This window comes from Polyodon spathula, chromosome 28, assembly GCF_017654505.1.
Source record: "Polyodon spathula isolate WHYD16114869_AA chromosome 28, ASM1765450v1, whole genome shotgun sequence".
Taxonomy (NCBI): Eukaryota; Metazoa; Chordata; class Actinopteri; order Acipenseriformes; family Polyodontidae; genus Polyodon; species Polyodon spathula.
In genome coordinates, this window is record NC_054561.1 from 7,163,734 (window position 1) to 7,187,380 (window position 23,647).

General features: G+C 39.5%; 1 protein-coding gene across 2 annotated transcripts in view; it reads left to right on the top strand.

Annotated features, from left to right (window-relative positions):
* Positions 1 to 23,647, top strand: part of LOC121301838 (speckle-type POZ protein-like) — an 87,971-nt gene that overhangs the window by 46,682 nt on the left and 17,642 nt on the right. For both annotated transcript variants that reach the window (XM_041231471.1, XM_041231469.1), the window contains exon 6: positions 11,125 to 11,252. In XM_041231471.1, the coding sequence (XP_041087405.1) occupies positions 11,125 to 11,252 (128 nt within the window). The remainder of the gene's footprint in view (positions 1 to 11,124; positions 11,253 to 23,647) is intronic.

A 23,647-nucleotide genomic window follows, 5' to 3' on the forward strand; every position in this document is an offset into this window, starting at 1 on the left:
CTGCAGGCCACACAGGTGAGTGATGTTAACAGTAAAATGCTGATGTTTTGTTTCGTTGAGTGAATGAACTTCTGTCTCCAGAAGGTGGCTTTCATTTTGTATTGTTTACCATGGCCGTGTTTGAAAGAATGATACCAGTCTTTGTTGAGCTGAGAGTGGCAGTCTGATCACACCAAGAGATATTTTAGCTCGTGCCTCAATGGGGTTTGTATAATGCACGCCGAATATTCAACAAGCAAATGCTTTCAGTGGCCAAAATGAACATGTGTGTCATCGTTCACACAACAGAATTTATAAATGACTTTCAAAAAGAAGCCATGCAGAGGAAAGCAATGCCTAAATGAAGTTTAATAAATACCACCTTTCATTGCACAGAAGAGTGCTTCTCTCCTTTAACAGTACCTGGTTTTACACCTGAGATTTTTGGATTTTGTTATTTTACTGTAATCCAATGTTGTGGCAGGGCGATTGCCCTGCACAATGGGTAGTTAGTGTTGGTGTGGTTTGTATGTGGGAATGGGTTTATTATGTATCTTTTTGGAGTTGATTTGTAGGATTTAGTTATTGTTTACAGACGGGCGCTCGATTGAGCTGTGCTGGTCCTCAATCAGCAGGTAGGCGGGTCTTGACAGTGTCAACAGCCTACAGTAGAGAGAGAAGTGCATTCCAGCGGGACCTCCTGTTTAGGGGAAGAGCGCTAGCCGTTTTTATGGCACCTTTTATTTGTAGTTTTTTGTGCTGTGTTTTATTTTGCATTTTTATACAGCTAGCTGTATTAGTCCTCTGTGCGTTACCATGGCTGGTAACGTCACATGACCAACTATATTTACTTTCTTTTTGTTTAATAAATACTGCGCACCTGTGCTGGCATTTTCTACTCCACCAATAGTTGTCTCTCTGTATGCTTAATCAGCGGCTACCCACACACGTGACACGAGCAACATCCTGTTACAAGTATACATAATACTTTTGTTTTCTAGCTAATTAGAAATTAAATAGTATTTGAGGAAAGTGCATGCGCACCAGCACTGTAGCTGAATGTAATGTATGTGTTGCTGTCAGATGTTGTCACTATACTGATTTAAGGTAGCTTTGATGGATTGAAGTTGAATGCTGTACAGCTAGTTTGTTCATTTGTTGTCTAGAAGCAGCAAGTAGCCTGGATTCCTATGACTTTTATTCTCCGTCCTGTCAGATTACATTCCATTACCTATGTTTTATGGCACCTCGAGTAGCAAATTGCCATAGAAGGAAAAGAATTGACTGTTTCAAGGACTTGTATTGACAGCAGCTTCAATGCAGAAGTGATAGAGGGGCTGGAGAGCATGGTGGATTAATGCAGAGCTTTAGGTCTTATTTTAACCCTGAAAAGTATTATATATATATATATATATATATATATAAATAAATAAAAATGTAGTCGTCACCAATGGTTTTTACCCTAGTTTCCTCCCCAATTTTCTCCTCAATTTGGAATGCCCTATTGTCATTTTTATCCCGGTTCACCGCTGCAACCCTCCAGCGACTCGGGAAGGGGAGGCTGAAACACATGCCTGCCAATCCATAATTTTTCGCTCTGCGGATCCACACGTAAGCCACCAGACCTATAGTGCCGGAGGACAACCCAGATCTGAATGGCTCCACTGCAGACTCGCTGGTGCCTGGATTCGAACCTGTGATCTCCAGGTTTTAGGGCACATCCTGCACTCCACGCAGAGCACCTTTACCGGATACGCCACTTACATTAGACATGTAATTTTAGACCTTGAATAAAACATAGAGACAGCTGCAAATGTTTTGCACTATATCACATACACTAAAACCTTGATTCTGTGGTAACCTGTCCGGTTGTGTGTAGTACTCTTGTGCTCTGTTGCAATGGAAAGTCTCTCAATCTTTGTTATTTACAAAAAATGCCATGCTGCATATATTCTTAAGTGTAAACGGGTTTCAGTGTGTTTTTGAGGTTTCTTGATTGTGGAAACTCATATATAAACAATGTCCCAGTTGTAATTTAGCTGTCTAAACACCCCCTGGTCCCATTTTAGTTTGGGTTAAAATTTTCATGAATTATTCATTCTCTTCTCTTTTAAAACATCACAATAGATAAGCCCTCTGCTATGTTGGTCTGCAAGTAATGGTTAAACTTCTGAAATGCTTTGATGGATGTTTTGACAAAGTAATTTTCAACTGAAGACACTGAGTAAGATTAGTTGAATAAGAATGTAACTTTTTTCCTATTGTAATAAATCCTGCTAAGGATGGATGTGGATCTAAATAGAGGCTCTGTCAATGTTTGCGTGTCTCATACATTTCAACATAAATCTAGAAAAATGCTTGTTAGAAATGAAATGTTTAACTGAACAGTGCTGCAGTGCATGGAGGAAATGATTTTTAAGGACTACAGCCATTCATATTACACAGCTGTCACTGAAATCAGCACAGGTTAGCAACGTTTAAATCTCTTCCCGGGAGAGGCTGCGAGTGGCAGGTTGTCAAGTTGCTTTTGCAGGGAAGCTTGCTTGCATAGCGCCTGCCTGAATTTAGTACTAACTCTTCGTCAGGAAGACAGTTTTATGGTACATACTGGAATAACTGTTTCAATATGGCCTTCACAGCATTATAAACCTAAAATGTGAAAAATTATATCTACAAACACCAATTTAAAAGCAGCAGTAAAAATAAAAAAAAAAGGAATATTACCTGCAAGTACCAATTTGCAATACCAATCTGATGGTAACATTGAAACGCAGTAAACATGTCTGCTCTGTCCTCTGAGCCCTGTTTCTTGGAGAAAGCTCAGTACGGAAGACGCCACTGCTTTCCAAATGAGGGGGGGGTGCTGCTTCTGCACAGATTCATGCCTGGGTCGGATTAGGAGGAATGGGGTAGGGTTTCTTAGAGTGTCTATAGTAATTGTGCATAATTATTTAAATTGCTGGCCCAACCTACTGTAGCCAAATATGTACACAACGTTGAAACATGATTTGCAGTTGATGTTGTTTTATACATAGATTAGGATGTAAGACGTCTTGGATCCCTCTAACCTAGCTCCTCTATCCTATGCCACCTTCCCATCAGCACTGTGCTGTGAAATATCAACTTGCAATACACACAAGTCAAAGATCACCTTTATGTTTGATGTTTTTGTATTTCTACTATTTATAAATCGCCAAGCTCCAATGTTTTCTTGACAGTATAGTGTATTCGCAGCCCCGTAGGTGTTTATTTTCTGCAGTCAGGGAATTAAACCCTTACCCTTAACATTCCAGTGCCGTGGACGGTAATCAGTTAGCTTTCCCCATCAGGGTGAGATGAGGAGGTTGAGTTCTGTCAGCCCAAATCCTAATTGAAATACATTTGATCTCAGTCTGGTGCTGATGAAAGTGAACAAGCCTGGTTTCAAATCGATTTCAAGTCAATCCAGCCTGGGTTCCAAACACCATAGAGACAACTGTTTTCCATCACTGTGCAGTTTTCCAATTGCTCTTCAATTGGATTTCCATTTGCTTCAATGACAGACTCCATTCCTGGCAATATGGTTTTAAAGCTGCATTTCTCTTGTTTGCATAAATATTCTGTACAGGGTTTATGTGTGGTTTGATGGCCAGCAGATTGTCTGTGCTGTACACTTAAAAGGTTCCTTTTATGCAGCGAAGATGAAAATTTACCTCAACTTTGAGATAAGGGGAGCTTAGTGTCCCCTATTAGCCTCGATGGTAGTTGAGACAGCACTGTGCACTAGGGCTATGCATTGTTTGTGTTATAGTTTACCAAATGGTTCTTGAATGAAGAATACATGTGCTTTTTAGACGGTATGAATTCGATCTCATTTGATCATTTTTTTTATGCCTTTGGCCTCTGGAGGAGAAAGTTCAGCCCTGCACGTGTCCCCCAGAGCTCACCAGGCTTCTGGTTAACAGGGTCTGCTGTAGCACGATGAATGTCTCTGGTGGTTTTTCCCCCCTAACCTGCAGGGGTGCCAGAGCCAATGCAATGCTCCCTCTGGAATTAATCTTTGTCTTAATAAAATAGTCCACCATTAAATAATCTCTTGATCTTATTCTAAATCCTACAAGTATCCCATCAGGACCATCGTTTGTATTGTGGTGCATATTGTCTCGTGACCTGAATGTCGTGATATATATCGTGTTGAATATCATCAGACCCAGAACTCGCCCATCTGGCTCACATTTCAGTGTTTTTCTCCTGGCTCTAACCACTGTGCCCCATGCCTATTCACTGACTTTTATAAACTGCTACGGTATCTGAATTGTTGAAGAGTGAAACGTTGATGCAGAGTTTTCCCGAACCAGTTGATAGACTAGAGGCCATTTGTCTCCTATAATGGAGACAGATATACTGACAGAATGAGACAGACATTGCAGTCTGAACCTTGTTCTAGTTTTCAGTTCAACACATTTTTCTTCCAGGGTATTTTAGCAGCATCCCTTGAGTCTTTGTCATCCTATTTCCCAGCAGACTGGAGGAATCACTCCTAGGAGAACTATTTGACAGCTCAGAGAACAAGAATATTGATTTACAGGATTTATTGAAATTGATTAAAAGTATAGCAGCATTGAGACCGCGGTGCCTATCTATCAAAGCTGTTTACTCCTCCAGAATGCAATTTACACCATTTTCTTTTGTTGATGGGAAATAAAACTGCCAATGTGACTTAAAACAGGTGAAAAACAACTTATAAGGTTAATTTTTGGACTGTAATTGAATTCCATTAGATTTGTCACATAAATGTAGCATTGCTGGTATGTTTTCCTTTCGCCAATAAAAAGTTATGAAAGGCTGACCCAAGTAGGTCAGACTAGGGTTGTCACAGTAATAGATTATTGTGATATTATGAATTTAATTTGTTATTCTGAAAAGTTTTTATGCTAATTGTATTATCGGCTTATAATCACACTCCTGACAGTCCTCTAAAGCTACAAAGGAGCAGCACGACTGCCACCGAGATGTTGTGTTCCTTTCTCTAACTCTAAACATCTGGCTTATCCATACAGAGTGCCACGAAACTGGGCATCAGTTGGGGGAAAGAACAGGAGTTTTTTTATTATTATTTTAAAAAGCAGACCAAGAAAAAAAAAAAGTCAGAGTGACTACGAGTGGAAGTTGAAACATGGTTTAAGATGATCATGATTGTCTTGATAATTTGTATCCAATAATCAGTAATTGAAAATGTCATTTATTGTCCAACCGTACCAGAGAGGAAAGCAAACTGAATTTCAGTTTGACCTGCTAATTGATGTAGACGGGTTGCTTTTTTTGCTTACTTGTCTTAACCCCAGTCAGTGGAAATACTTGCGAGGTATTGGTAAATCTGCAAGCTCCCCATTGAGCTGGAAGACAAGGTGTGCAAGAAGTATTGTAATAGCCTGCTCTCTCTTACTCTGCTAGCACGGCCCATGGCAAGCCAAGATGATTTCTACCCACAATGAATTGCAATGGTGTGTTCACTGTGATTTGTGGTACAGCTCAATATGCTTTCTGACCTGTGTGTTAGATTACAGCTGTCCAGCCTGTTTGGTTGAAATAGCTATACTATATGTATATATGTATATATATTGTGAGATAGCAGGGAGGGGGTTAAAATCCTTCCCTGCTAAAAACCTTGTGAGAATGCACATTTGGGTGTTATGGGGTTTAATTGGGTAATTGTTTTATTGTTTAGTAATCCCCTGCACCTGGTGGTAATTGTAAATTAGAGCCAGGTGCAGGGTATTTAAGAGAGGCAGCCAGTCTGTTCCAGGCTGCTGCTGAGAGAAGAGCCCGACTGTGTGAGTGAGCAGTCGTATTGAGGTATTGTGTAAGGGTGTGTTTTTGAATGTTTGTGGCAGGTAAACGGTTTAGCCGTCCTGCGTGATAGTTAGGTTCCTGTTTGTTTAGTGAGTGCTCCAAATAGGAGCTAGGTGTTTGTTTTGTGTTTATTTCATTTGGTGTTTATTAAAAGTGAGCGCTGTTTCAGTAGAATCCTGTGTGTTGAGTCGTGATTCGGAAGGGAGAAGAACCCGTGAGAGCCTGTGTGGCAAGCAAAAAGGTGAATATATATATATATATTATATATATATATATATATATATATATATATATATATATATATATATATATATACACACACACACACATGCATACAGTGGCTCTCAAAAGTATTCACCCCGCTTGGACTTTTCCACATTTTATTGTGTTACAACATGGAATCAAAATTGATTTAATTAGGAGTTTTTGCCACTGATCAAAACAAAAAAGTCCCTAATGTCTAAGTGAAAAATAAAATGTACAAATTGTTCTAAATTAATTACAAATACAAAACAGAAAATAATTGATTGCATAAGTATTCACCCCCTTGAGTCAGTATTTGGTAGAGGCACCTTTGGCAGCAGTTACAGCCATGAGTCTATTTGGATAAGTCTCTGCCATCTTTGCACATCTGGACACTGCAATTTTTGCCCATTTTATTTTTTGCAAAATTGCTCAAGCTCCGTCAAGTTGGATGGGGACCTTTGGTGAACAGCAATTTTCAACTCTTTCCACATATTCTCAATTGGACTGAGGTCTGGGCTTTGACTGGGCCACTCCAGGATATTTACCTTTTTTGTTTTTAAGCCATTCCAGTGTGGCTTTGGCTGAATCTTTGGGGTCATTGTCCTGCTGGAAGATGAATCTTCTCCCAAGTCCCAGGTCTCTTACAGACTTCAGCAGGTTTTCCTCCAGGATTTCTCTGTACTTTGCTGCATCCATTTTGCCCTCTATCTTCACGAGCTTTCCAGGTCCTGATGCAGAGAAGCATCCCCATAGCATGATGCAGCCACCATCATGCTTCACGGTAGGTATGGTGTTCTCAAGATGATATGCGGTGTTAGGCTTGCGCCAAACATAGTGCTTAACATTGAGGCCAAAAAACTCTATTTTGGTCTCATCAGACCAAAGAGTCTTCTTCCACTTGGTCTCAGAGTCTCCCACATGCCTTCTGGCAAACTCTAGCCGAGATTTCATGTGCGTTGTTTTTCAACAATCGCTATCTTTTTGCCACTCTTCCATAAAGGCCAGTTTTGTGAAGCACCCGGGCTATTGTTGCCGTATGCACAGTGGCTCCCAGCTCAGCCGTGGAAGACTGTAACTCCTTTAGAGTTGCCATAGGCCTCTTGGTGGCCTCCCTGACTAGTGCCCTTCTCCCCCGGATACCCAGTTTTTGAGTATGGCCTGTCCTAGACAAATTCACAGTTGTGCCATATTCTCTCCATTTCTTGGACTTTACTGTGCTCCAGGGGATATTCAATGTCTTGGAAATGTTCTTATATCCTACCCCTGTCTGGTGCTTTTGAAGAACCTTATTCCGGATTTGCTTTGAATGTTCCTTTGTCTTCATGATGTAGTTTTTGTTAGGAAATGACTAACCAACTGTGGGACCTCCAAGAGACAAGTGTATTTAACCTGAAATCATGTGAAACACCTTAATTGCACACAGGTGGACTCCATTCAACTAGTTATGTGACTTCTAAAGACAGTTGGTTGCACCAGAGCTTATTTAGGTGTGTCGTAGCAAAGGGGGTGAATACTTATGCAATCAATTATTTTCTGTTTTATGTTTTTAATTAATTTAGAAAAAATTGTAGATTTTATTTTTCACTGACATTATGGACTTTTTTTGTGTTGATCAGTGGCAAAAACTCCAAATTAAATCCATGTTGTAACACAGTAAAATGTGGAAAAGTCCAAGGGGGGCTGAATACTTTTGAGAGCCACTGTATGTATAATTATATATAATTATATATAGACACACACACAGCGGTAGTGGACAAAAAAAATTGAAACACCTCGGTAAATGACGGGCACCAAGTATATTGAAAGCAAGGACTTTCACACAGGTGTGGCTCATGCGTTAATCAAGCAAATAACATCCCAGCATGCTTAGGGTCATATAAAAATGCCAGACATGCCTGGTTGCCTATAATTATGGCTAGCATGGCTGCAAGAGGAGACCTCAGTGACTTTGAAACAGGGGTGATTGATGGGGAGAGTTTGACAGGATCTTCAGTGACCAAGACAGCTCAACTTGCTGATGTTTCACAAGCAACGATGTCTAAGGTGATGTCGGCATGGAACTCCGAGGGAAAGACATCATCAGCAAAGGGCAACAGTGGGCGGAAGCACATACTCCAAGATCGTGATATCCATGCATTAATTCGAAGTGCAATGCAAAACAGACGAGCAACTGCAGGTCAATTGACTGCAAGTTTCAACATGTGGCGCAAGCAGCCAGTTTCATCAAAAACGGTCCGCCGAGAACTCCACAGAGCGGGATACCATAGTTGGGTTGCAGTGCACAAACTGCTCATTACATCTGGCAATGCAGGTTTGCGAGTCCAGTGGTGCAAAGAGCACAGGCAGTGGACTACCGATCACTGAAGAAATATGATCTGGTCAGATGAATCATCCTTCACCATGTTCTCGACGAATGGACGAGTGCACATGTGGTGCCAACCTAAAGAACTTTACAGCCTGAGTGCTTGGTTCCAACAGTGACGGGTTATGGTGGTTCCATAATGTTGTGGGGGGCATTTTCCTGGCATAGTTTGGGTGCACTCATTCCCTTAAAAGGCAAGGTCAATGCTAATTGCTACTTAATGGTACTGAGTTATCATCTTCACCCCATGTTGCAGCATTTCTTTCCCGCGGAGGGGGGTGGGGGGGGTGTCTTCCAGGATGACAGTGTCCCCATCCACAGAGCATGTGTGGTCGCCCAGTGGTTTGATGAGCATGACACTGATGTTATCCATATGTCATGGCCTTCTCAGTCACCAGATCTGAATCCAGTCGAGCATTTATGGGATATTCTGGAACGACCACTTTTTCCAGACAGCGTTTTCCACCTCCATCAACCAGGCGTGAGTTGATTGACTTTCTCGTGGAAGAATGGTACCGCATCCCTCCTGCAGAATTCCAGAGGCTGGTAGTCTCTATGCCACTGCGCATACAGGCCGTACTGGCTGCACGTGGTGGCCCAACACCCTATTAAGTGACTTTACATTGGTGTTTCCGTTTTTTGTCCACTATCTGTGTGTGTCTATATATCTATCTATATATCTATATCTATATATCTATAGATAAAATCATTTACCATGACAAAGTACTGCAGTCTCAAATACTAATGGTTTATAAAAACTGAAAATCTGATTTAAAGGGTTAATTCACACTACAGCGTTTATCAGCTGTGTTTTTTCACCTGACATTTCGCTGCTATTTTTGTATTCAGGCTAGCGTGTCAAGTATCACAGGCAAGGTGGGGGAATGTCTGATTATATCAGTGCAGAATATCTTGTTCTTTATGATAAGCAGCACAAGAAATATCTCAAAGAATACAAACAGAAATGATGGGAAAATATGAGGAAATTGGAAAGTAAGCACTATTGGTATGTTAAAGAAAACACTGTTTTGACTACAGGTTTTCGTTAAATGTCTGTGTGTAGCTTCTGGAAAGTGCGTGCCATGAGATACCATGGCTTGTTACATATATTCCGCGCACGGTTGAGATACCCATCCCTGTAGCTGTACGCTGTGATTGTGAAGGAATTGCCGGTAACAAGGTATCTGTGAGAAATAAAACCCAGAACATCAGAATGCATCAAAATGATTGCGTTTGGTAGTTCTATCTGTACTTCAAATTTTGTTTTGTCGCCAATAACATTGTTTGAGATGATTTGTTATCAATACAGCAGCCGATCTGACACTCGCAGTCTCCCAGTTGCTCTCTCATGATCCTATTTTTATTGTCACCCCAGTTTTGATTTTTGTTTTTGCAGTGAATTTTGCTTTTTTTTTTGCTGTGATTTATGCTCAAGTGTGAATAGCCCTTAAGTAGTCGAATGAAGAAAAAAAGAGAATTATTGTGCTCATTAAACCTGCTTAAACACATGAGTTCTGTTGCATTTTGACTGTCACCAAAGTGCAGTCTATTCAAGCCTATTAATAGCCTTACACTGTCCTTCACCTTTCAGTGAAAAGATCCATATTGTGGAGCTCAATAAGCCAACTCTGTTAGACTTACACCCAGTTATATTAAGTGAATGACTGTATAAAAAAAAAACCCAAACATCATTATGCTGCCACCATATTAGCCTGTTGAAATCGATTGTCATTGTGTTTGGAGGGCAGACATTTTTTTTTATTTTTTATAAACAACCTATCGCAATGAGCTATAATGGAAGTAATTAAATAACAATAAACAAATCCTTTCATCATGCAAATAGTTCTAGACAGACAACAATAACTGGCAACAGTATGGAAGAGATGTCTGGTTTAAGCAATATTAAAACGATTACTACATCATTTATTCTAATTAAGGAAGCAGGCTGGTCTGTGCAGTGCATGTTTCATTTGGAGACAGTTGCATTTTCAGCCTTTGTTTTGCCTGACAGGGAGGACGTTCTGCTCCGCTGGGAGAACGCTGCACAAGCCCGGCACTGGCAGATGCAGATGGTCCTCCGTGGACTAAATATTTGTTGGCATCAAAAAACTAGAGTGAGTGACTAGAGTGATGAATCCAACATTGACCATTCATGCAGAGATGACCAGATAGGAAATTTGCATTGCTGCGTTTCCAAACTTGCTTATGAATGACACAAAAATAGAAAATGTGTTATTCCTGTTGAAATTCTTTTTCCTGTAGTTATTGTTTTAAACGTGTTCTGTGGAGTGGTGGATCCTTCACATGTACTTCTCATTTGTAAAATAAATAAATAATAAAAAAAAGTTTGGAAACAACAAATGATTTACAGCAAGCCTAGGGATGGGGATTGTTTTGCCCGTTTTTCCTCACTTGGACCCTTTACTTACTAAATGTATTGGTATCCCTCAGTATTTTAATGAGCAAGATGTCTCACAGGTAGAATGGCACTTTGAAATGTTCTCCTTTTTTAAATAAAGCAGTGCAGCTGGGGATGCATATTTTGTTGTGGGGTAACTTCACTCTGACTACTTCCAGTCCCGGTGTTTTAAAAGGAGGACCACCAAACAAAAATGTGTTTGCACGTCTGCTCTAAAAAAAATATTATTTAATTCTTTAAAAAGAATCGTTGCTAACTTTTTCTTCTTTTTTTTTTTGTTCTTCAGAGAGCCAGCGGGCATACCGATTTGTGCAAGGGAAGGACTGGGGCTTCAAGAAGTTCATTCGAAGGGATTTTCTTTTAGACGAGGCCAATGGACTCCTGCCAGACGATAAGCTCACCCTGTTCTGTGAGGTATTAGTTTCACTCTTGTGTTTTGATATGCTTGGATTAGCACCGCTGCTCAAGTGTTTCCAATATAACACTTCACTCGAGACCCCCCCACAAATCCAGCATGTGTCATGTAAAGTATGTATCCTGATTCATCGATATACGATTCATCTTTACTCCCCTAGGGTACATTGCAGTAACTTCATACCTTTGTATGATGAGTATGTGTAGACAATGTCTTCAGCAATGAAGGTTTGGGTTATTGTGTCAAAAATGCATTATCTCTTTGGGCTTGAGAGAGAATGTACTTGTGCATGAATTCTGTCCTGAACAATTGAAGTGAGCTACTCACCAAGTGCGCATGCAGTAAATGCAGATCACAGTTCTGATGTCTGAACTATTGAAGGCTGTCTTAAGAACTACGCGAGAGAATTTAATGAAACTTGAGTGTGAAGTTATTCTATGGGTTTTCAACAGCTGTGAGGTATAAATTATCCTATGCAGGGTCAAACTGTCCAGGCTAAGTGGCCACAATTGCAGATGCCTCCCAGTTCACATGTATTTCAAGCAGGTACAATCACATAGTGATCCAGATGGAAAAAAATAATTACAAAAAAATCAACAATAGTCAGTGATTGGAGCTTGTGTTGTCCAGACAGCCTCCCAAACCCTCTACATCAATCATACAGAACATTTTGGGTGCAGTATTTCTTTCTCCTCCTCCTCTTATACCAGTATCACTTCCTGCCTGGTGGAATGTGTGCTTGAGCAGGGTTATGGAAAAAAGCATGGGACAGTATTGTGTTTATTTATGTCTGCAAAAACCTACTCTACTGACCAGTCAATCCTAAGAGACCATGTGTAAACCTGATTTAAAAAAATAAGAAGAAATACAGTGTAATAAAAGAAAGAGAGAAGGAAAGTCAGTTAGAAATTAATCCTGTTCTTTGTAGGGGGGTTTGTGTGGGCCCGGGGCCACGGTGCAATCATCTAAAACCAGAATCTGGGACAGCACTAGAAAAAAATCCTTACCCTTCCTTTTCATCAACCTTTTTTTTTTCTTTTTTTTTTTACCCTGGTTTGCTTCTCAATTTGGAATGCCCAATTATTATTTGTTTCCCTGTTCACTGCTGAACTTTTCTAAGTGATCTTTGTGTTTTGTCTGCCATTCTTAGACAATGCAGTGGAAGTCGGACTTATGGACCGATGAGTCAAAATTTGAAAAATTTGGGTCCAACCGCTGAGTATTTGTAAGACGCAGAGAGGGTGAGCGCATGAGTTCTGAATGTGTGGTTCCCACTGTCAAGCATTGAGGCGGCAGTGTCATGGTCTGGGGTTGCTTTGCTGATGACAGAGTTAGTGATCTTTACCAAGTCCATGGCAAGCTCAACCAGCATGGCTATCATAGCATACTTCAGAAGCATGCCATTCCATCAGGATTATGGCTAGTTGGGCAGTCCTTCATTCTTCAGCAAGATAATGACCCAAAACACACCTCAAAGTTGTGCAAGAACTATCTGTCGAAGAAGGAAAGTGAAGGACAACTCAGTCTAATGACTTGGTCTGCCCAGTCTTCAGACCTCAATCCCATAGAAACCTACATCCTACACCCTACACACAAGTGCCCTACATCTCTGGGAATTGTTGCAGAAGAGCTGGAAAGACATGTCAGGTGATATCCTGCTGAAACTTGTTAACCGAATGCCTTGTGTTTGTGAGGCTGTTATTAAGGCAAAGGGTGGCTATTTTGAGGAATCCAAGATTTAGATACAATATTCAATTTTCTTGAACATTGCTTTGATACTTATGTTTTGTATATTGTAACATGCGTTTTCATTTTCAGAAACTTATACGACGTAAAACACACACACACACACACACACACATATCTGTCTATCTATCTATCTATCTATATATATTATATGTTTTCTTTTTTTAAATATAAAACAGAAATCAGATAAAATATATAATTATGAATATGTTTCTCAATTATTTTAAATTGGAGACTGTAAACAAATTAAATGAGAGCAAATAAAATAATGTAATACAGGGATTACAAAAAGATAAATAAAAAATATATTTTTTGAAGATCTTTGAAAAATGTACCTAAACTACTGTCTAACTTTCTCTCCAACACCAGCTCATCCAGACACAACACAGTCTGTGATACTAGGGTTCAAGTACAACAAACCTAACCCTACCACCAACTCAACCAGACGCAACACGGTCTGAGCTAAGTTTCAAGTATGCAAATTGAATTAAAAAAATCACATGGTTCCAATGTTTATTTTAGCCTCCAATTGCTGACTGGAGCACTGGAGAAAAAAACAAGTAAGACATACAGTTGTCAAAATGAGCCTTAGAAGTAGGAGGTAACTTTCTTGTACTGTAACATCAACAAAACTAAATGCAGAAAATTACCAGGTGTGTCGCTTCAAAGCTAATTTCATGAAATGTGAGATGGTAACACAGCTTCTAATTAAAGGACAACATTTTTTTTTTTTTATTATCGATCCGCATTGCAGAGAAACAAAAGTTACACGCAGATTGTTTTAAGTTCACTCTCGTCTATCACATAGCTGTAGCCAGTGCTGGCACTGGAACAGGCTGAAATTACGTTTCACAACTGTGTCACGTCAAAGTTATTTTGTCACACTAACATATTGAAATTGGAACCGCTGACCAAATATGATTTGTAAGAACTTCTCGATCGTGAATGAATGAAATAACTACAATCCAGCTTTTAAAAAAAACAAACAAACACGTTTTCAATTAGGACGTACCTGGTACATCCGGCAGCACTGAGCGAGCGTTTTTGAGGGCGTAACAGGTATGTCTGATAGCTGTCAAGTGACTAAACAAATAACTTGAATATCATCCAGCTTTAATAAAATCAGCACTGGGTTTGCGCTGGCCTGCTCAAGGGAAAAATTGAGTCTGGCAGTGAGTCTTTTGAAGTCTATCGCTGAGCAGATGGCACTAAATTGAGACACTAGAGCCCTGCAGTTGTTACTCTTGTTTTGGGTTAAACAACCAGCAGCTCTTTCAAACAACTTTATTTTAGTAATCTCATAAACAGTGCTGGATCCAAATAACATTATTTTAAATCATTCATTTCGCGTTTCACGGTTATGAAACCCTGTAGTGTCAGTGTGTCTCTCTCTCTCTCTCATGGATTTTTATCTTGATGTGTATAACTTGAATTATATACCTGGAGGCTATACTAACAGTGCTATCCATAAAAGTAAGCACCCTTAGGTTCAGATACTGCATCATAAAGCTATCTGAATGTACTATTATTAGTTAATTAAGCATCCCTGTGAAGGCAGCTTGTATGGGTTTGCAAATCCACCTCCAAGTCTGCTACTGTGGAAGCGCCTCAATCAACATCTTAACAGCACTCTTCACTTTGACCTGTGACCTTAGAAGCCTGCCATATTGTGACCTTTTGCTTTACACATACTAACCACTTGAGATATTGGCAAAATACTCTGGGCTGTATTCTGCGATTCAGAATTCGTTCACAAAACGTATCGTTTTTTTACAGGGTAATCGAAACCCTGCATGCCAAATGTCTTTCTAACCTCTGAGGTCATGTGACTTGAAGTATAGAGACCGTACACTATGAGCTATTGTCTACTTGGTACAGAGCTGTGCCATTTTGAATTTCTATACAGGTTCCATAGCAAGTTAACCCTTTCACTGCTGCATTGCTTTACCTCTTGGATTATATATCCCTCCGCATTCATGGAACAACTACAGCACTACATGGACGCTTATGTTTTATCCTCTATATTGTAACGTTAAAACAGAGCCTATAGTCAAGCTTACATTCGGAGACAATGGAGGAGTTTCTCCAGGGTTAAGGCATGTTCAAACAAAGATCATTTTGAAAAGGAATTCGAACACGGGTCAGAATTTTGGCCTGATTAAGCCCTGCCTATCCTGGTTAACCCTCCCATAAGAATGACATCCCAGGAGAACAGAGGTTGCTGTGGATCCACACCCGTAAATACAAGTACTGTGTAGTTATTTTGGTGGTTTAACCTGTAAATTCACAAGGCTCTGTACTATTAGTGAGCTGATTTTCAGACCTGCTGCTACACTGAGTAATCGCAGATTCATATTCTGCATATATTTTAATGAATACATGCATAAATCTTTAAAAATGTAGTTGCTATTTAAAACCATTCTAATGAACCCTGAGGGTACCACAAGGAGGTCTCTTGATGTAGGTGGACAGTTGAAGGCTTGAGAAAGCTTCTTAAAAAATTATTCAAAGTTGTCGAATGGGTGAAGAATAACTCAAATGTGTGATTTTTTTTTTTTTTGGATTTTTTTTTTTTTAAATTTTTTTTTATTATTATGAAAAAAAAAAAAATGTGCTGAATGTATTACTGCAACCTGCCAGTCATGGCAAAAGATATACAAGTTTGCAAAATGATTGGAAATAATAATATGGCACTGCTTTGGAATTCAGTCAGTCCTCCAACATCGTGTTAACAAATGCTCAAGCCTACTGTTAACATTTGGTAATCCTTTATTCAAAATACATGTATACATACTGCACATCTGAAAGTTTCAATGGGGAAGTAAAACTAATGTGTTAAATAAATAAAAAAAACATTTTGCCTGCTGTTGTCTGAAGTAAGGAACAGGGCAATGTATATTACAGTAATCTCCACTTATAGGAACACCTCCTAAGAGAACACCTTTGTGGTGAAACTGATTTTTCCCCATTATAAATGATACAGTACTGTTTTGTACAAAATCAACTTGTCATCACAAGAGTGTCACTGATTTGGTTTATTAAATCTTTCCAGAACTGCTGACATAGCATTGAATTGTTTTGTATTCTGATTTCCACGAGTGCCCTTCATCGCTACAAAGTGACATGTAAAGAATTGGTAAAACACAAAGTTTGAAATTGTATGGGCTCATGAAAAAAACCCGAATGAGGCACACTTTGCCGAGCAATTTGGTGCTTCCCGTTCTGGTGAGTTGCTTCACCATTTTGTTAAATAATGTGCATATCTTTATGCTGCTGCTGCATTTTGTAACGTGTAGGGGTGCCATTGTGCTAGCCCAAAACGCTAATTAATGTTAGTTTGTTACTTTATTATTATTATTTATAAGGGGGGTGATGTGTGCAGGTTTTTTACATCTAGTAAGGATCCTGGCAGTGGCATTCTGAACTAGCTGCAGTCGGTCGATGGCGCTTGCTGGAAGACATTGAGAGAGTTGCAGTAGTCAAGTCGAAAGGAAACAAATGCATGGCAGAGTATCTCCGCATCTGGGAGGGAAAGACGGGGATCGACACTGGAGATGTTCCGAAGGTGGTAGAAGGAAGATTTGACCACGGAGGATATGTGGGCATCAAAGGAGAGGTTGCTGTCCAGAAGTACACCAAGGCTTCATACAGTGGGGGAAGACAGCAGCAGACAGTTTCCAAGGTTCAGGACAGCTATATTGAGATTCTTAAGTTGAGTTTTAGATCCTACTAGGAGGAGTTCTGATTTGCTAGTGTTAAGCTGAAGAAACCTGGCAGACTTCCAGGCCTTGATGTCTTGAATGCAAGCAGAGAGCCGGACCATGGCAGAGGGACATCTAGGGTCAAGTCTTAAGTAGAGCTGGGTGTCATCAGCATAGAAGTGAAACATGAGACTGTCCATGTTGGTGGATGAGGTGACCCAAGGGAAGCATGTAGATGTTGAAGACAAGAGAAGAGGCCCAAGTATGACAGTAATACAAGTAATACATATGGATTTATTGATTCATTTTCAGTCTGGTGGCTAAAAACTGGGCTAGTACAAGACTAATATTTGAATACTCTTTTTTAGTATAAAGAGTACAGTGCAGTACGGTATACATAGTCACTGGGTTTTTAAAGTGAAAAGCTGTTCCCCTTGGATTGAAATAGTGGCGCCTAGTAATCAATAAAGCCTTAAGCTTCGGGCATCATTGCACTGTATCTAAGGGCTACAGTTCTGCACTGCAAGCCTCAGCGCCAGCCAGTACATGCACCCTAATGTCTGTATTGACACTCAGTGTATTCATATATTGAGGTGTCCTGCAGTCCTAACTTGCATTACTGTCACAGACTAATACTATAGAATGACCCAACAGCAAGCATGAGTTGCAGAAGGGCTATTACTAAGTTTATGTACAGTAGTGTGCACCTTTATTAGAGCACCTCAAGATTTGTCATTCATATCCCTTTAAGGACCAGGTGTTTTTCAGTGGGATGCTCACCCAGGACCAGGTGTATTTATTTATTTTTTTTATTCTGTATTTGACTCTTCCTATAAAAATTCACTCATATTTTTTAATTTTTTTGTTTTTTACAGTAGCAGTAAGTCAACAAAATTAAAGCACGGGCTGAGAAAGACACTTCAATGTGATCGTGTAATCACGATCACGGTCCTTAAAGGATTATATACCCACCTGCACGAAAACCTCTGGCCGTGAGAATTTCAATTTTCAGTCAGTAATCTGTGATACATAAACAATAGGTACGCATATATGAAAATGTTAGACCGCTTTATGCTTTAATTAGGCATCTTAAATATTTTAAATTAGTTGCATGTGTAGCATGATAGTCATTTAAATTAGAAGGTCACTAATTTGTCTGTTTTTACAGTTTTGCCAAGATTTTCATTTACAGTGATTTGAATTCACATGCACAACAAATCAAAACAGAAGCAATGGGGTCTTCTAATACACCTGCACACTACTTTACCTGCTGAAGATTTGTGAATAATGCAAACCCTACTAGATCTCCTTATTTCGATAACTAAACTATCTATCAAGCCCATCAATTAGAACATTCAGATGCTCAGCCATTCAGAAACACATAAGACACTAAAATAAAGTATTTTCGGTAACTGTCACATGAAACTAAAACTTTAAACAAATGAGCTCTGCTTTGGAACCAACTCAAACTACAATAAAAAATATCCTTTTTTTTGTCATGTTTTTGTGAACTCTCTCGGGTACGAGAAGTTGACCTGCAAAGATTTTGAAAAAGTGTACATGTCATGATACATAACACTAACCTTATCATGGTGCAAATATTCATTATCCTATCATCTTCTAAACAGGTATTGCTCTGTCTAGAACTCTCATCTCCAACACGTAGTTTAGTAAGCCATCATTTTTGCTGACAGTTGTCTGATGCGTGCTGTATGATATGTTATAAGAAGTTGCCATACAAATTGGACATGGTAACCCAGGGAAAACATCAGCTGTCTGGGGTACATGAAGACATTTAGGGAAGAGATTGAATGCCGTAAAGATATTGAGTGTGTTTTTGTTTGTATTCTTTTATTGCCCTTTTATGCTCAGGAGACTGACGTTGAAATCCCAGACCACTCCTCCTGTTAGAAAATAACACATGAAACAGGTTGTTTTGTTGGGGATTTTGCTGATTAATGTTGTGGCACAGCTTACTCTGGTTTTCTGTTATAAAATAAATCCTCACTTCCTTCTTTCCCACTTACCCAGCAGGGAAACGGATCTTGTGGGATAAACAAGCTTCTTGCTTTCTATATTCTTTGCTGATGTTTGGGATTTTTTTTTCCTTTCTTTTAAAACACTTTGCTCATGACAGCACACATCCTTTATGCGTGGCAACCATATGCCAAGCGAGTGTCTCGATGGCAGGCACAGCTGGTGTTAGCTTCACATTGGCATCACGCCAGTGAAAAAACTCAGAGTTACTCAATAGCTTTACTAAGCTTGTGGTGCCCATTCCTGTCCTGCTTAATCGATGGGTTTTGGAGACTAATTGCGTACCCCAATGGCTGCTCTGTACCACTAAGGGCCAGTCTGCCAGTGATTAATAACAGAGATATTGACATTTGAATATGTTGGGTGGAATTTGCACTGTCTAGTTAGAAAGCAAAGCATCTACAATATCTATTACGTTTTAATACCCTCAGCTAAATATATGCCTTATCTCGAGTAAATCTTACCTAATATATATACTGGCATTATTTCTTAGGTCTTAGTTTCATGTATTAAAGATGCAAACACTTGATATTTTTTTTAGGTAATTAGACACGTGCATGTTTTTATTTTTTTTGCACAGCGTGCACTTCTGTGAATTGAACACCAACTTCAACATTTATGTGTTGCAACTTTTCAGTGACTAATGTTTTTAATAGGGCTGGTAGCAGAGTAAGTACCACTGGTCACGTTGTTAATGATCTTCAGGGATAGGTTTGTTTGTCTCGGAGCTCATTTACAAAGGAGTTGCCATTTCATTTGTGGAAGTTGCTATTTCGTTTATTTATTTATTTATTTTTACAAGATTAGTATTCCTTATTACCAGAATGCCTGGGTCCTATTGTTCTCTTGATTTCATGACTTTGTTCTCTTTATTTTGTGGAAGTTGCTGTTTATTACTTTTGTTAAAGTATTTTGCTGATTACATTGCAGTAGTTACTGAAATTAAGGAACTCACAGTTGAACGTTTTTTTTTTTTTTTTTTTTTTTTTTTTTTTAAGTAAGGCCACATGAAATATGCCTTTCTGTTGGCTTGGCGGAGAGTTTGTTTATTTTGGGATTTGCGTATTTAGAGCCATGGCAGATGCACTAAACTAAATTCAGCAAAGGACACAATGACATGTGTTTCATCAGTGACATTTGAAAATCAATTCAGCATAGTACCACCGATTTGCACGCCACTGTTGCAAATGAAACCATGTTAGAAGTGTTAGAAGTTACAGTTTAATTGGCATTCATTTAGCAAATGCAGCAACTGGAGTTTCATCGATGTTTTCAGGGTGAGATCGTCCGGTTTTGAGCTGCAGGTCTCCATATGAAACTGGATGCTTTAAAGAAAAACTTGGTACAGATGCGAATATCAGTTATCTTAAAGGGGAATTCACTTTCAAATTGTGTTTTTATTACCTAAATTCTGCTCCCCTGATTGACAAGGCACATTGTCTCTATCTTTTTTGCCCTTGCCTTTTCATCTCATCTGTGCAGCCCTAGTGAGCCATGTACAAGAGCTTGTGCTTCTCCTTCCAAGAATCCTACTGGAAAATGACACTGAGTTCACCTTCTGAACATGTGCATAATACAATCCCTTACCCAAACCTTGACTGACCACCAACCGAATTGGAGTGAAGGGTGATTAACTAGATGAAACGAGTCAGATTGATCTCCGTTTCAGAGCTTGATGTGAAAACGGCGCCACGGCCCAAAGACTGAAATGGCCCATTGGAAAGCATTCGATCTCCACCTATTTGCAGCACTATCATTTAAAAGACCCAGATGCAGGGCTTGACACTGGCTGATTTCATGTGAAGTGTCCTAAGTTGGATGAAGCGAGGGGTTTTGATCACAGTTCAACCACACAGGTTTTAGGAATGAAAGAAAAATCCTGATGCTGGCTTTTCACTGAAGCTTTCCAGGTTTCAGTCACATGGCAACATCATTCTGCCTGCAGCGTGGAAGCCCAGCTGCCCAACATGTCGGAGTCCTGCAACACTAACAGCATGCGGACAGTTAGAACAAGCAAAGGCAAGCATCCGTTTTAGAGGTTTTATTTGCAATTGCAAACACATATGTTGTACATTGATAATTCATCTTACAAAGCCCCAATGAGACTTTAAATTCAGTTTGTGTCATTTCTTTCATTTGTCATAAGGATTGATTTTTCTATTTCTTTGTGTAGTTCTCGAAATAACGTACTGTTGCCTGTATTTAACCCTATAGGCCACATCAATGATCTTTGAGGCAGTGTCTTTGCAAATAGTGTAAAGCTCCATTCTGTGATTCTTGCAATACAATTATACAGGTGTTGTCTAGTAAAAATGAACCTTTGGCCATATTACAGATGTTTTCCACATCAAATTTACTTAACAAAACATGTCATTGGAGACAACTTTCCCTTACGTTAGGCTCCGGGGGATGATTTTTTAAAAAACAAAAAAAATCTAAAATTTGTGGTGCACTGAAATGTGAAATTTTACTATTTTGTGTTAGTTACTATTACTTGTTAATTGTAAAATCAATACAACTAAGCAGAATGAAATCCACCAACAGAAAAGGGAGAAATGAAGAACACCGTAGGTAGAAGCACCGTATTGGTGAATCAGGAATTCCTGTGAGTGTGGTTTCAGTCATGGATAACATGGAACTAGCATGGCATTGCACTGAGACAGCAGTAGATCTCCAGGGTCTATTACTGGCGAAACCACTTTGGAATAAATGTAAAAAAACACACACAAAACTGTATATAATATTAGTTAAAGATGTGTTCTTTTGCTCAGCGCTCCCTTTGGAGAATATGGACTCAGCATTCTCCACGTGGCCTAAGAATCCTAGCTATCACCCTGTCAGTGATGTGTTTTTAATTGTGTTCCTGGTGGTGGTGGTAGTGGCAGGGGTTTGAACTGTGTGTGGAGCTGAATGCCCAATGCATCCACTGCAAAAAAAAAAATCAATCAGCAACCTGCTTCAGCAGACCTTTAGTCCAGTTCTTTACCTGCCCGGTAGTCTTTTTCCTTTAGTCCAACGCTTTACCTGCCACGACAGTCTTTTTTTTTATCCCCACTCTTGTCAGTGTTGCTAATAATTCTCAGCAGAGATCCCAGCCCACTGGTTCCAGCCCTCTTTATGTCATTGCTGATAGAGTGCTTATCACAGCTGCTAATGAGTGAGTGATTAATTCCTGTCAGAAAAGAAGACTGATGGCCCAGCCACTGCTCCAGGTCTGCACTTCCGAGGCTGTATTTATGCTGCTGGAGTTGAGAGTTTGTGTTTTGGGGCTGATTTCTGAGCTTTTAAAAGCTAGACTTTTGTGGCTAGCTGTCAATTAGCCATCAGATGGTAATACAGACTAAAAAGCCAGATCAGCAGGGTACTTTACTTAAAAGCAAGTTTTCACAGAGGAATAAAGCAGTTGCAACAAGTCCAAAATTAGCAATAAACCACATAGTTGCACCTTGAGTCTTTGATTATGTCACGCTTCCTTTAGCTTCTTCTGTTTAGATAGTGCTGCACTCCTAGATCAAGAAGTTAGCATACATCAATAATATAATACCCGACATTACCTTAGATCAGCGTTTCACAAATGTGGCCACCAGCAGGATTTTGCGTGGCCACAACAGCCCCCCAGCAACTCCTCTCTTAATATTGTATCTCCTAATCTGTGCCGCTATCCAGCTTTCATTCAGCACAGTTCATGCTGCTTGCATTCTCATTCCTCATACTGCTTCTGTTGCTGTTAGCTGCAGTTGGTCAGCATTAACGTCACTATAATCCCTGCATGTTGATTAGGTTTTTTTCTGTTCAGATTTGACTTTGGCATTTGTCACAAGTCTCCCATTTCAGTTTGTGTCGGTGCTCATTGGTTAATCAACCAGAGACAGTGCGACGTATCATGCTATGTTGTCTAGCGCTGGGAAAAATATCTGAATATTCAAACGTGCATTGCTCCATATGAATTTGAAAACATATGTCCGCTATAAATTATATAGTTGATTAGAGGTGAAAAATACATATCCCAAAATGTTTTGCCTTGCACTGATTTAGCACCTAACAAGAATTTGCAGACAATTCTATAATGGTGAAAAAAAAAAAAAAAACGCTCTGCCTGATGTGTGGGATTAACGTACATATATAAGAACAGGAACAAGGTGCAGCTTCAAATTTGGTAAGCAAGTCAGAATCGGGAGATACAGATGCAGGTATGTCACTTAAAAATGCTTCCAAACACTGGCCCAACTTGCAAGGTAAACACAATGGTTAGGGAACCTGTGAATCCTTGCAATAGTTTTTCCATTCGGCGTGAAAATAGGAAAGCAATTCCGTCTTTTGAATTGGTTTGAGTGCAAAGTTGAAGCGATTAGCAAACATCAAATAAAGGTGAATACTTACATAGAACTATAAAAACATTGGCGAAGTTCTAAGCAACTAGCAGAGCTATATCCCAAACAGTTTCATGAAAGCGAAGGGGAGTGCCTTTAATAACAGAAAAAAAAAAAACCCTTCAAATTAACCTAAGCCTTTTATTCAGGAAATATACCTCTGCATACATGCAATAATGCAAAACCTAATTAGAGGAAGGTTTACAGAAGCATGAACCCCGATTTGCAGCTCTTGCAGTCTCCTGTTGATGGAGAACGATCCTTCTAATGTTTTAATGTACTTGTAATACTCAATTTACAACCATTGGACAAGGTATACGTGTTAAAATTAAAAGGTAAGCATATTCCTTTCAGAGTTGTTTTTTTTTTAACAGTACTGTTAAAACAAAAAAATGACACACATATATCAATCATCATCATCAGGGTGCCGTGTCCTTGACCTTGCCGTCTGCTGCCAGCTGGAGAAGTTCACATGCTTTCCATCTCTCTCCTAGGTCCACCGGTATTCGGTCCAGATATCTTTGCCTCTCTCTCCCTCTC